Source organism: Podarcis pityusensis (assembly GCF_964106645.2).
Source record: "Podarcis pityusensis genome assembly, chromosome: 15".
Taxonomy (NCBI): domain Eukaryota; kingdom Metazoa; phylum Chordata; class Lepidosauria; order Squamata; family Lacertidae; genus Podarcis; species Podarcis pityusensis.
The window spans coordinates 18,216,029-18,230,224 of NC_138040.1; the positions used below are offsets into that span (position 1 = coordinate 18,216,029).

General features: G+C 46.6%; 1 protein-coding gene across 1 annotated transcript in view; it reads left to right on the forward strand.

Moving 5' to 3' along the window:
- The window catches only part of ADAMTS15 (ADAM metallopeptidase with thrombospondin type 1 motif 15), a 42,037-nt gene extending 28,706 nt beyond the window's left edge, over positions 1-13,331 (forward strand). The window contains exons 4-8 of the mRNA XM_080983421.1: positions 2,271-2,554; positions 4,598-4,775; positions 6,328-6,509; positions 7,624-7,799; positions 9,090-13,331. Of these exons, the coding sequence (XP_080839547.1) occupies positions 2,271-2,554; positions 4,598-4,775; positions 6,328-6,509; positions 7,624-7,799; positions 9,090-9,870 (1,601 nt within the window). The 3' untranslated portion in view covers positions 9,871-13,331. The remainder of the gene's footprint in view (positions 1-2,270; positions 2,555-4,597; positions 4,776-6,327; positions 6,510-7,623; positions 7,800-9,089) is intronic.
- Positions 13,332-14,196: the final 865 nt, after the last annotated feature.

The window sequence follows — 14,196 nt, forward strand, 5'->3', positions numbered from 1 at the left end:
AATGCGTATTATTGGTCAAACAGTACACTTTGCGTGCCATCCTTTGTCCCTTGCCAGCACTGCTGGGGATCGAAGAGCTGGTGAAGGAAGCCTTTATTTATTGCACAAAGTTGCTGGGACCTGGGCTTAGAATTGCCAAAGGATTTTGCCTAAAGTGAATCTGAAGGTGCTTGCTTGAGAAAAAAAATCTGAGACATTGCTGGTCAATCAAAACCTTTTATCAAGGTTAGGGGAACTTCTCCAGTGAGTTCTGTACATCACTACCATGTTATTGTGCAGTCAAAATGGTGGTGTGGCTCTGCTTTTAATGAGTGTGAGGCATGAGGCCTCAGCAAATGATGGACCTAGAGAACAAGGGACGTCAGAGAGGCTTCAGTCCAACTGCCTCCAAGGTTGGAGTCATCAAGCACTGACCCAGATGACTTGGCCTGCTCCTCTGGTTTTGTTAAACAGTTTATACCGGGAGGGCTGCAAGTCTTTAAAAATGTAAAACCTGAATGCTGCTTGAAACAGCTGTGTTACCAGAATTGTGTTACGACAGCTCAGCTGAAGTTCTGTTTCACTGGTTTTTGAAGCCTTCCTATATTAATTTAATTCGTGAGATTTTTACATCCCCTTCCAATACAGATGTCCATAGCAGTATACTATATAATACTGCAAGTCAGAAACACCAGATCAACTAATAATCTATTTATTTATTTTTTAAAATGTTATAAAAGTAAAATGGACAAGTAAGCAATCAGCAGATGGGGGAAAGCATTTTAGCAGACCCAGTTGGTTGAAAGCGCTGCAGTAAAGGAAGGTCTTACCTGCTCCTGGAAGGAAGGCCTTACTGGGCTTTGGTGCATGTGAGTGGGAATGGGGAGCTGGTTCCCCTGACTCTTTTCCTGCCAGCTCCGATTCATGTTTGCAGGTGTAAGATGGTATAGTCCTTCGAGGTCTGTACCACCTCCATTTTGTAGATGATGATTCAAAACATGAGACTTTGTTGCATCAGAGAGACATACAATCCCAAAACAACTTCTTGACGATGCGAGGTTTGCCATTTAAAAAAATAAAAACAAATCGGGGCCTTTTTTTTTATTTTATAGAAACAGACTCATCCCAAGATGGAACTGGCCATCTCTGGATTGAGCAATCTATTTATTTGAGCTAGTATTGCAATTTAGGGCAGAGTTCCCTCGACTGAGACTGCAAGTTCCATATGGACTGTCACCTTTAAAATGCACTTAATTTATTTCCTTTGTAGCTCATCTTTACTGGAATTCAAGGAGAGGTTCCTAGAGTTCTTAGGTGGTTCCTCATGTGGGAACCCCCGCCTTAGTTTCATGTGACTTGAGACCACATCCTGGAACGACATCCACAGAGCAGAGCTGGGGAACCTCCAGATGCAATTCCCACCACTCCTGGCCACTGGCCAGGCTGGCTGGGGTTGATGGGAGCTGGAGTCCAAAAGCATCTGAAGGGCCACAGATTAGCCACTCTTGCCATATTTGGATACAAAGCCTTTGACTTACATTCACTGGTCTTGAATGTCTCACTGGCTTCTTTTCACAGAATTGCAGAGTTGGAAGGGACCCTCTGCTTATCAACCTCCAAGGAAGGAAAGTCCACAACCTTCTGAGGGAGTCCATTCTGCTACTGAACAGCTCTTACTGTCAGAAAGTTCTTTCTGATGTTTAGCCAGAATCTCCTTTCTTGTAACTTGAATACATTGCTTCAGGTCCTAGCCTCCAGAGCAGGAGAAAATAAGCTTGCTTCATCCTCCACGTGACGGCCTTTGAGATATCGGAATATGGCTATACATATCTCCTCTCATCCAGGCTAAACATATCCAGTTTCCAGACCCTTGACCATCTTGGTCACCCTCCTCTGCACAGCTTCCAGCTTGTCAACATCCTTCTTAAACTGTGGCGCCAGAACAGGACATAGTATTTCAGGTGTTCAGGTATTCTGACCAAGGTAGTATAGAGCAGTGCCCTTGATCATCATCATCAACATCATCATTATTTGTTGAATTTATATACCGCAGGTCTCATAATCATGTTGAAAGTGATCTGATTTTCTGTACAGTCCCTCTGGGAGCCGTTCTGTACGACATCTGCGACATACATCCAATGGAGCTGTGTGCAGGCGTTAGCAGAGTTCAGCAGAAAGCCAGACTGTTTAGGAACGTGGTAAATTATTTTCTTGGGGAAGCTGTCAAAATCTATGAAGTCTCTCTTTTGCTGACTCCCTCCCCGTTCCCCTCCTCTCCCTCCCTCTTCCAGGCGACTGCCTCTTGGATGAACCCACCAAGCCCATCCCACTGCCTGAAGACCTCCCTGGTTCCAACTACAACCTCAACCAGCAGTGTGAGCTGGCCTTTGGCACGGGCTCCAAGCCCTGCCCATACATGCAGTATTGCACCAAGCTGTGGTGCACAGGGAAGGCACGGGGACACATCATGTGCCAGACTCGCCATTTCCCTTGGGCGGATGGCACCAGCTGTGGAGAAGGGAGGTTCTGCCTGAAGGGTGTCTGTGTCGAGAGGCATAACATCAGTAAGTACCGGGTGAGTACCTGTTGGCTCCGTACTGAGGATGTGGTTTGGGGAGGGCTGATATCTGTGGAGGTCTAGACCTGGGTAGGCAAACTAAGGCTCGGGGGCCAGATCCGGCCCAATCGCCTTCTAAATCCGGCCTGCGGACGGTCTGGGAATCAGTGTGTTTTTACATGAGTAGAATGTGTCCTTTTTATTTAAAATGCATCTCTGGGTTATTTGTGGGGCCTGCCTGGTGTTTTTACATGAGTAGAATGTGTGACTTTATTTAAAATGCATCTCTAGGTTATTTCTGGGGCATAGGAATTCGTTCATTTTTTTCCTTCAGAATATAGTCCGGCCCCCCACAAGGTCTGAGGGACAGTGGACCGGCCCCCTGCTGAAAAAGTTTGCTGACCCCTGGTCTAGACTTATGTGTTACAAAGCTCTAAATCATGTAAATGAAACAGATGTGTGAAACACATCTTAGCCTCTTCCATTGACTAAACCGAGGGCTTTAGAGAATTTGAATCTTTGACAGGCTTCTGAGATTTCACTGGCCATCACTGACACGCTTCCTCTTTTACAGGCGTAACAGCTAGAAACTTGCTTTAAACAAACAAACAAACAAACAAAAACAAACAAACCCTAAAAGCTGAGCTTCTCAAAACGCTGAATTCTCCACCCAGTATTAACTGCATGCTTGCACAGAATCAAGGAGTTCACAAGTTCTGCATGAAGGGGTTCCCCAGAGGTAGTGATGCTAGAAACCTATCCCTTTTCTTTCCACTGATTTTTATTTATTTATTTTTTTGCCATTGTATGTTTGGGATGCTTAGCAGCGAGAGCAGATTGCAATTTGTGCAGTGCTGATCTCAATCCTTGCTCCACGTTGCATGTGCCTGATATTTGTTGGAGGGGCACACAATTAAGGTTGAAGTGGATTGGTCGATGGATCAATTGATCACATTTGCATTGGAATAAAAACAGCTTCCAAGCAGAAAGCGGTGTTGCATGCTTGTGCCTTAGCAGGCAGGCATCAGAAGAGGCATTGCCTCTTGTGTGAAGAAGAAGGGGTGCTACTGGAGAGGATGCTTGCCATCTGCAGACTTTTACAGTGGTACGTTGGTTTAAGAACAGCTTAGTTTATGAACAACTTGGATTAAGAACACTGCAAACCTGGAAGTAGGTATTTTGGTTTGTGAACTTTGCCTTGGAAGCAGAACATGTTCTGCTTCCTGTTGAGTGTGTTCCATTTGTAAATTGAGTCCCCTGCTGCTTTGGGAAAGCATGCCTTGGTTTAAGAACGCTTTGGTTTAAGAACGGACTTCCGGAACGGATTAAGTTCATAAACCAAGGTACCACTGTACAATGATTGCATCAGCACCATCATCCGGAGTACCAGGGTACTATTTTAGCCCATCGCAAGGGTTTAAATTAATTACATATTGATTTAATTACATAATGAATTTTCATAATTGCATGTCATCAGGGCTTTTTCACTCAGTTCCGGCACCTGTCAGGTGTTCATGATGAGTTCTGGCACCTCTTTTTCAAGAAAAATAGCACTGCATGTCATGTCATCTACAAGTGTGGCCATATCTGGACCAGGGATGGGGAACCTGTGGCTCTCCAGGTGTTGCTAGACTACAACTCCCATCATCCCCTGGTCATTGGTTGTGCTGGCTGTGTCTGTTGGGAGTTGGAGTCTGACATCTGAAGGGGGCCACTGGTTACCCATCAATGCAATGCAAGATTGAATTGTTGGGCACTGCATGAGCAACTGACTTGATTAATTGCTTGCTGGCTTGCTTTCTTGTCCTTTGCTTGCAGAGCAGGAGATAATATTATTGAAGCTACTGACTACATAGAAGGGCGTTTTGCACATGCTCAAAAGATAGCCTTTTCTTGCTTAACATGGCTTGAGCAAACCATGGCATACAAAGTTCATGTTGCTGTTGTTGTTGTTTTTATCAAGGCTAGTGAAAAATTCTAAGTAGAAATGTGATGAATATAATTAAGCTGTGGTATTGGCTGTGGGTTTCACGTCTGCCTCTCTGCGGTGTGCCTTGGCAGGTGGATGGCAACTGGGGGAAATGGGCGCCCTATGGCCAGTGCTCTCGGACCTGTGGCGGAGGAGTCCAGCTGGCAAAGCGGGAATGCAACAACCCGCCCCCTGCCAATGAAGGGAAGTACTGCGAAGGAGTGAGAGTGAAGTACCGCTCCTGCAGTCTGGACCCCTGCTCTGATTCAGGTGAGCTTTGCAAAGGGGTGGGCCTGGCTGAGAGCCAGCGAATGGTCTGAGACCACCTGAGGCTGCAGCTTGGGTGGAGCCAGTGAATGGTTTCGGAGCATCTTCTTGCCACCTGCACCAGCTTCTGCTGCCACCACCACCACCAGATGATTGACAATACCTGTCACTGGACAGCAATGTGTGGACTGAACTTTTTGTGACTGTTGCTTTATGCATATTTTAATTTTGCAGTTGTTTTAATTACTTATTTAATTTTGTTGTACATTGCCCTGTGCTATGTTTGAAGAAGAGTGATTCAGTAATAATAATAATAATTAATAAATATCTGAGGCTGAAGCACCGATGAATCTAAGCACATGATGAGACAGGCAAATCCTGGATGAGAGACTTCTGGGGGGAAATAAATCACAAGAGCAGGATATAGTAAAAGCAAACATATAGTATATGATTTCTCATATTAAAAATATATGGGAAATGAAACTCAGTGCATTTTTTTCCAAATAAATTTTTATTAGTTTTCCAATATTCCCCCAACAGTAGCCGAATTATAACAATGTCAAAACTCAGTACAGTGGTACCTCGGGTTGAGTACTTAATTCGTTCCGGAGGTCCGCTCTTAACCTGAAACTGTTCTTAACCTGAAGCACCACTTTAGCTAATGGGGCCTCCTCCTGCTGCTGTGCCCCAGAGCACGATTTCTGTTCTCATCCTGAAGCAAAGTTCTTAACCTGAAGCACTATTTCTGGGTTAGCGGAGTCTGTAACCTGAAGTTTATGTAACCCGAGGCACCACTGTACTTTGTTGGTCCCCTGCAGTCATTCCAAACTGTACCTTAAATACCAGACTCTGACCATTGGGCCACGCTCTCTGGGGCTGATGGGAGCTGGAATCCAACTTCACCTGGAGGGCAACAGGTTCTTGTATCCCTGCTCTGCCTATGTAAACTCATTTATACGACATGCTTCTTTTATGAGACTTTGGCCCTCCTTCAAGTGTAACCTGCATCATATAATGCATGCAGCAAAGTGACCTGCCTTCTTCAAAACAATGGTCACTTGGAGGAGACCCTAAATCAGGGGCAGGGAAGGTGACGGAGCATCTGCTTTGCATGCAGAAGGACCCAGGTTCAACGCCTGGAGACTCCAGGCTGGGCTGGAAACACTTCTGTCTGAACCCTGGAGAGCCGTGTAGGCAATACTAAACCCAATAGACCAACAGTCTGAGTTAATATAAGGCAAGCTTCCTTTGTTCCTTTGGACAACTCCAGCTCCCATCAGCCCAAGCAAGCAACAGCAATAGCCAGAGATGATGGGTATTGTAGTTCAACCACATCTGGAGGGCCACAGGCCTCAAAGATTTTTCTCAACCACTGCCTACTATCGTGAGCATGTGTGAAATAGACATGGCAGGTCAAACACTGCGGATGGCTCTGACACTCAGCGGAGAGTCGCTACATGATGGCATAACCTGATAACTTGTTTGCATGTGTGAATCAGCCCCAAAGGGTTGTTTCTTTTTCTTTTTTTAACTGCATGAAATTGTTTTCACACAGTCCCCGGGAAGAGCTTTCGGGAAGAACAGTGTGAGGCTTTCAATGGCTACAACCACAGCACAAACCGGCTCACGGCCACAGTCTCTTGGGTCCCCAAGTATTCCGGAGTGTCTCCTCGCGACAAGTGTAAGCTGATCTGCAGAGCGAATGGAACCGGGTACTTCTACGTCTTGGCTCCTAAGGTGAGTTGGGATCCCAAACCGTGGTCTCTTTGGTAAATTGGGAGAGGAAGGCTGATGTGGAGGCAATGGCTGTTTGCAGAAGGGGAATTATATGCAGTGCAAAATTTAATCAGCGATAATGTGTTTCTGCAAACTTTCAACTAAGAACCAATGAGAATTAATAACTGGAAAGAACTTTCATCAGAGAAAGAACATATGAAGTTGTTTTAATTAAATGTTACTTGAAATAGAAATAAAATTTCCCCCGTTGAGCTAAATGGAGATGCTCTGGAATCACCTGAATGATGTGGATCGTAATCTGGATTAGCGTGAATCATGCACTGTGGTCTAAACCACAGAGCCTAGGGCTTGCCGATCAGAAGGTCAGCGGTTCGAATCCCCGCAACGGGGTGAGCTCCCGTTGTTCGGTCCCAGCTCCTGCTCACTAGCAGTTCGAAAGCATGTCAAAGTGCAAGTAGATAAATAGGTACTGCTCCGGCGGGGAGGTAAACAGCATTTCCGTGCACTGCTCTGGTTCACCAGAAGCGGCTTAGTCATGCTGGCCACATGACCTGGAAGCTGTCTGCAGTCAAACGCCAGCTCCCTCGGCCTATAGAGCGAGATGAGCGCACAACCCCAGAGTCGTTTCCGACTGGACCTAATAGTCAGGGGTACCTTTACCTTTACCTTACCTACAACCTAGCGATGCTTCACTTGCCCTTAACCCCACACATTTGGTACAGCTGGAGTGGAATGCAAACACAACATAAAGGGTGTGTCCCAAACCATTCCATCTTCATGGGTGGAAGATCGGCATTCTGCATTCCAGTACAAGTGTGCATTGTGCTCTGCTATTGTTCAGGACTAGTTCTGGTCATGGTGCCATTCTTTCAAGGGGAGTATAATAGCATACCTGCCTTCCAACCAGATGTCTGTGGGAAACCCACATGTAGGACCAGAGCACAAGAGCTCTCTCCCCTCCTGTGATTTCCAGCAACTGGTCTTCAGAAGCATTGGTGCCCCCAACCAGGAAGTAGAGCATGGCTAGTACTAGGTAGTACCTAGGTTGGTGGCCACTACTGCCTCCTGTTTAACTATGTGTTGCACGAATAAGTATGTACTTTTATCTGCCCAGGTGGTGGATGGCACGCCATGTTCTCCAGATTCCACCTCGCTGTGCGTCCAGGGCAAATGTATCAAGGCTGGATGCGATGGGAGACTGGGCTCCAAAAAGAAGTATGACAAATGTGGCGTGTGTGGCGGAGACAACAAGACCTGCAAGAAGGTCTCTGGCTTGTTCACCAAACCCATGTGAGTGAGCTTCTTTTTAAAAAACCTCTGCCTGCTTCCATGGAGAGGAATGCAGACACAGCTAAGTGAGGCAGCACCCAGTTTGCGTCCAGAAAGCCTGAGGTCAGATCTCTGACGTGCAATGTAGAAAACCACCTTATGTCACGTCTCACCATAGGTCCATCTAGCTCAGGGATGTCAACACTTACTGGCAGCAGCTGTCCAAGCCCTACCCAGAGATGCCAGGGATTGAATCTGAGACCTTCTGCATGCAAAGCAGATGCTCTGTCCCTGAGCTGTGGGACAGTGTTGGGAAAGAGCCCTGCTTGAGATCCTGGGGGGCTTTCTGTAGACATTACAGAGCTACACCCAACAAATGTCTGATCCAGTCCATAGGAGGCTAGATTGGAATAATGGGGAATAAGCATCAACATTTAGAGTGGGGTGGTGGTGGTGGGGAGATGCTGTTGGACTCCAATTTCCACCAGCTGCATCCAGTCAGGGATGGTGGGAGTTGCAAAGCCACATTGGCTACTATTGCTGCCCAGCTCAAGACATCTTCTGTATGTTTATTTTAAGCTTTCTTAGAGAGGGCGCAATTTATGTTGCAGAATGACTATCGGCATCTAGTTTAGAATGGAAATGCTGGTTTCAAGGCCAGTTTCAGCTGATGCCCTCTTATGGGGCTCTTGGAGGGCAGGCAGTGGCCCTCTGATTAGCACTGGAAGGTAAGCCTCCATTTAAATTTCCCACAATGCCCTAGAATGACAGTCATACTATACATTTAATGTGCTATGATACTACTTTAAACAGTCATGGCTTCCCTCAGGGAATTCTGGGAGATGTGGTTTGCTAGGCATTTTTATGAAACCCCTATTTCCCTCCCAGAGTTGCAGTTCCCAGAGTTCCCTGCAAAGAGGGAATGATTGTTAAACCACTCTGGGAATGGCAGATCTGTGACGGGGTCTCTGAACAACTCTCAACACCATTAACTAAGGACAGTTCCCACCTAAAGGAAACTTTGGGTGGGAAGGAGTCATGACTGTTTAAAGTAGTATCATAGTGCTCTAAATGTGTGATGTCAGCCTCCTGACACCAAAGGCTCACAGCAGGCCTGGGGTGGTGGTGGTGCTAGGATGTAGTCTTCCCATCAACTGCTTGAGGATGCGGTTGCTAATTCTTGGCCCAACTGGCTCAAAAACTTCCATCCTGAGATATTCTGAGACTGAGTTCTGCACTCTATGCAAGCCCTATGATGTGCAAACTTGCTAACTTGTATCACATCTAATTCCCCCCCCCCTTCTCATCCAGGCATGGCTACAACTTTGTGGTGCTCATCCCAGCTGGAGCTTCCAGCATTGACATCCGGCAGCGGGGCTACAAGGGCTTGGTCAGTGATGACAACTACCTGGCTGTGAAAAACGGGCACGGCAAATACCTCCTGAACGGGCATTTCATCGTCTCAGCAGTAGAGAGGGACCTGATGGTCAAGGGGAGCGTGTTGCGCTACAGTGGAACCGGGACAGCTGTGGAGAGCCTCCAGGCCTTTATGCCCATCCAGGAACCATTGACGGTGGAAGTGTTGTCCGTGGGGAAGATGACCCCGCCTCGGGTCCGATACTCTTTCTACTTGCCCAAAGAAAGCAGGGAGGACAAGTCCTCATATCGCAAAGATGGGAAGCGCCCGCCAGTCCTCACCAACAGCATCCTCACGCTCTCCAACCGCCTTGATCCTGGCAGACCGGATTACAAACGCCCCTCTTACAAGTGGGCCACCACCAGCTGGGAAGACTGCTCGGTCACCTGTGGCAATGGGCTGCAGAAGCGCATGGTGCAGTGTCGCGATGCCCTTGGCCAGGCGGCCTCTGCGTGTGATGCCACTCAGCGGCCCACTGACATCAGGATATGTGGGGACCCCTGCCCGGTGTGGGAGGCCTCCTCCTGGTCGCCATGCTCGAAAACATGTGGCCGGGGTTTCAAGCGACGCATGCTGAAGTGCATGGGCAGGGGGGCCGTCCTGCTGCCCCGCGACCGCTGCAACCTCAGGAAGAAGCCACAGGAGCTGGACTTTTGCACCCTGAGGCCGTGCTGACCGGGCTGGACCCTCGTATTGACCAAGGCCTAATGAGCAAAATTCTGGCTCTTGATGATCAAGTGGCTGAAAGTGTAAAAAAAAAGAAACAAAAATAGCCTCCGGGGGGAGGGAAGGAGGGAAAAGGGAGTCGACTGAGTGGAGTGGGATCTGTTACATAGTGCATTTGGACGAACTAAAGGATTCTGAATGGGCCAAAAGAGAGAGAGAATGAGAGCAAGCAAGGGAGAGTGCCAATGAGAAGGGGCTGAGTAGGAGGGTTTGATGATCTGGGCGCTCAGTGGTGAAGCAGGAATAAACAACTACCTCGAAGCTGCCAAACCACCCAATCTCTGCCTCGCATGGCACAACCTGCAGTCATGAAGTAGAAAGGCAAGATCGGAGATTGAGAGAAATTGCCGTCCAAGATGGACCAGAGACAATGGCGGCCGTTCCTTAGAGTCATGGCCCCAGCCTATTCCGAAATACAAAGGGGTCATCTCCTATTGGGGACCCATCACCCCAACACCCTCCCGTTGTAAAGGACCGTAAGGGATTACCATTGCACCCACAGCAAAATGCAAGGCTTTCCAACCGGTACAGTATGGTACCTCCAAGGCCGAACATGCGTTGTGGGTCTCTAGAAATTCCCACCCCCTTGTTGCTTTCCGGCTTCTGTGCAGGGCTGACGATGGATGGGTTGCTTTACTTCTGTTCATGTTTACGGGCCAAACGTGTAGGTTTAAATGGTGCTTGACCTCTTTTTCTTTTCTTTTTTGTCTTTCTTGGTTGAAGTAAACCATTTGTTTGTTGCCTATTTCCCTTGGAACAACCCCTATAGCAGTTTGAGGGGGCATTTTATCTCTCCAACACATGCACAAGGGAGTGAGAAAACCCAGATTCTTCTCTTCTCTTCTTAGGAGTTATTCATAAGCCACACCTCTTCCAAATTCATTGCTGTATTATGAGTATTTCCAGAGATTGCAGTAAGCCTCTGCAAAATACCTGTGAATCTGAACGCCTCTTTCTCTGAAGTGCTCTGGATATTTGCCAAGCTGACTTTGTACTGTGCATGAAAAATCTTTAAGGGCCAAATTGAGTTTCCTGCAGCCATCCTTGTGTGCTACTTGAACAATTTGCAGGGAAGGGGGAAATCATACGGTCAGGTGGATATTTACGGCTGCTCTGATGCCTGGGGCTAAGTCAACCATTATACTAAGGATATACTGAAGAGGTGGTCCCCATTACTCCACTTCTGATATCTGGAGCTTATTAGTGTGATATTGCACCTTAAGGTTTTCGTCTTTAACTCTCCAGGCTGGAATGCTATGGTTGTTCCCTTATAGTGAGAATCGCGTGCTTGTTCCCACCATGCGACGAGAGGCCATAGCTTAGTGGTAGAGCATCTGCTTGGCATGCGGAAGGTCCCAGGTTCAATCCCTGGCAACTCCAAATTGGACTGGGAGAAGCCCTGGTTTGAAATTCTATGGAATGGCAGTCCCCCCCCCCCCAATAAAAAAATGTTGCTGCTGTTAAACAGCAAATCAGCCAGAGATCTCCCAGTCAATCTGCCTTTTGCCCACCCATGTCTTAGTGCCCCTATGCCCTTCAGTTCAACTCTGCTAGTGCCTTTTCATGTGTCTGCAAATGGGTGAATCAACACCACCTTTCTCTCCAAGTTATTTTCATTGGATGTAAGGTGGTCAATAGCTTTCATAGCATTGTAGAGTTGGAAGGGACCCCCAAAGTTCATCTAGTCCAGCCTGTTGCAATGCAGCAACCACAGTGAAAGGATCTGACAGATAGCCCCACCTCCACCTCTGTTTAAGAACCTTCAATGAAGGAGAATCCACCATGTTCCCATATGGCCCATTCCACTGCTGAACAGCTCTTAGCACCAGAGGTTTAGTTGGAATCACCTTTCTTATCATTTGAATCAATTGGGTCAGGTCCTCCTCTCTGGAGCAGCAGAAAATTAGCTGCCTCCCTCTCCCATGTGATAGCCGTTTAGATATTTGAAGATGGCTATCATATCACCTCTCAGTCACCTCCAAGTTAAACATGCTCAACTCCCTCATGGGAGTGTTCCTCATAAGGCTTCATTTCCATACCCTTCATCATCTTGATAGAGTCCTTTCCACTTTGTTTGTTTCTCTGCCACATGTAGCAAATAGAGGCACTCTTGATTTCAAAATGGTGCTGATTCTATGGTATTTGGGGATGGGGATTTCTGTTGACTAAAAACAGTGGCATTCCCACTTCTTCCTTAACCGATTGTTTACAAGGTTGTAAAATGGAATTATATATTAAGAGAGGTTGTGAATTCAGGTCGCTGGGCCTGATATTCTGCTTGTCCACCCACGCTTGGTGTGTTCCATTGAAACCAAGAGATCTGCAGCGATATTTGAAGAACTTGAGAATGGAATCAGTACTTCTGGGTTTATTTATTTTCTTCTATAGATGGTGAGAACAAAAAAATTGTGAAGGTATCAAGTTGATAGATATATCTATATTTACAACATGGAGGACATTGGGAAAGTCACTGGGTGGGGCAAAATGGTCCCAGTTGACATTCTTCTCTAAAAGCACCATGTGGCCAAAGTTCTAGATCCATGCCTTCAAAATTCTAGACCTGGCAGTTCCTCTGGGCAACCAGTTACACCTGTCAAAACGTATTAGTGGAGCTCTAGATGACAGAGATGGGGAACCTGTAGTTCTCCAGATGTTGATGGACTCTATCAGTCCCAGCCAGCTTAGCCAGTGGCCAAGGATAATCACAGATAGGGGCCAATAACATCTAGAGGCCAAATGTACCTTTAGGTCTTTGTACACCACAGGTGTACATTGCATTTATACCAGTTTTACCAGGTTTGCAAGTAGTTGCTTGCCTTATCTGCCAGTGAAGAGTAAGGAAAAGAACCACAAAGGGGTAGCAGAGTTACATGTGGTATGATGGGTTAGTACACCTTGCAAATTTACTTGCAGTGGTGTAGTTTGGCGTGGAGGAGCCTCGAATAGAAATCCCACCCTTTTGCAGAACTACAGCTCTCCAGGGGAGACAGAAGGACCTGCTCTTAATTCTGTAATGCAGATATCACATCTGTGACTTGTACAGACTTCAAACTGACTTTCTGACTTCTCTGAAAATGCATTTTAATTTGTGTTGGGGTTTTTTTTTAACTGTTGTCTTCTGCCATGCCCAGTAATCCAGCCTTTGATGGCTTCAGAGGCTTCCCTTTATCAAAACGGTTGGTTTCCATCAACTATGCAGCACTGACATCCTTGCCCATTGCAGTGTGTTTGGGAAGGGAGGGGCTTTTAATTTTTGTTAAAGATATGATTCTTTTGCAAGATATACAGCAAAAGGATGGAAATGCCTATTGTACTGGCTGCTTTGTGTATACCATGTATACTATGTGTTGGTCTCTGCTGTTTGTGTGTGGATAGCAAACCTAAAATAAAACTGTTAAGTATTTAAACAATTTGGCTGTTGCGCAGTTTTTTGGGTCCTGGTGCACATATAATCACGGAAGGGCACATTGCATCTTCTATAATCTATATTACGAACTTTCAGATTTCAAAAAGTTTGTATTTTATTTATCTATACTGTTTATATTCTGATTTCCTACAAGTGGTGTGCATGACACGGACTACAGAAAAGGTAAAAAATGGTCAAAACTCTAAAATCAGACCCAGTTATTTATTTATTTATTCATTGCATTTCTACCCCACCTTTTCCTCCAAGGGGTTCAAGGTGCAGTACATGGTTTTCTCCCCCTTTTTTAAATCCCCACAACAGTCCTATGAAGTAGGGTAAGGCTGGGAGGCAAGGATTGGCCCCGGGTCAGCCAGTGACCATCATGCCCAAGGGGGTGGGGATTTGAACCTTGTTCTCACCTAGATGCTAGTCCAACATTGTAACGTCAATTAAAATGTTTGGTGGAATAAAATATGGGCACTGGAAGTTCAACAACTTGAGCTGGCTGGGAGTTGCACTAAATTCGACTCACAAGACTGAACGTGCATGGCTTCCGGTGGATATGGGTTGTGCGTCTGAGCCATGGGGGACCACGAAAAAAAAAGGTAAAGGACCCCTGGATGGTTAAGTCCAGTCAAAGGCCAAGGGAACCAGCGTTTGTCCACAGACAGGCTTTTCTGAGTCACGTGGCTTCTGGTGCAATGGGACACTGTGACGGAAACAAGAGCGCACAGAAACACCATTTACCTTCCTGCCACAGTGGTACCTCTTTATCTACTTGCACTGGTATGCTTTCGAACACTAGGTTGGCAGTAGCTGGGACAGAGCAATGGGAGCACACCATCAACACGTGGAATAGAACCACTGAC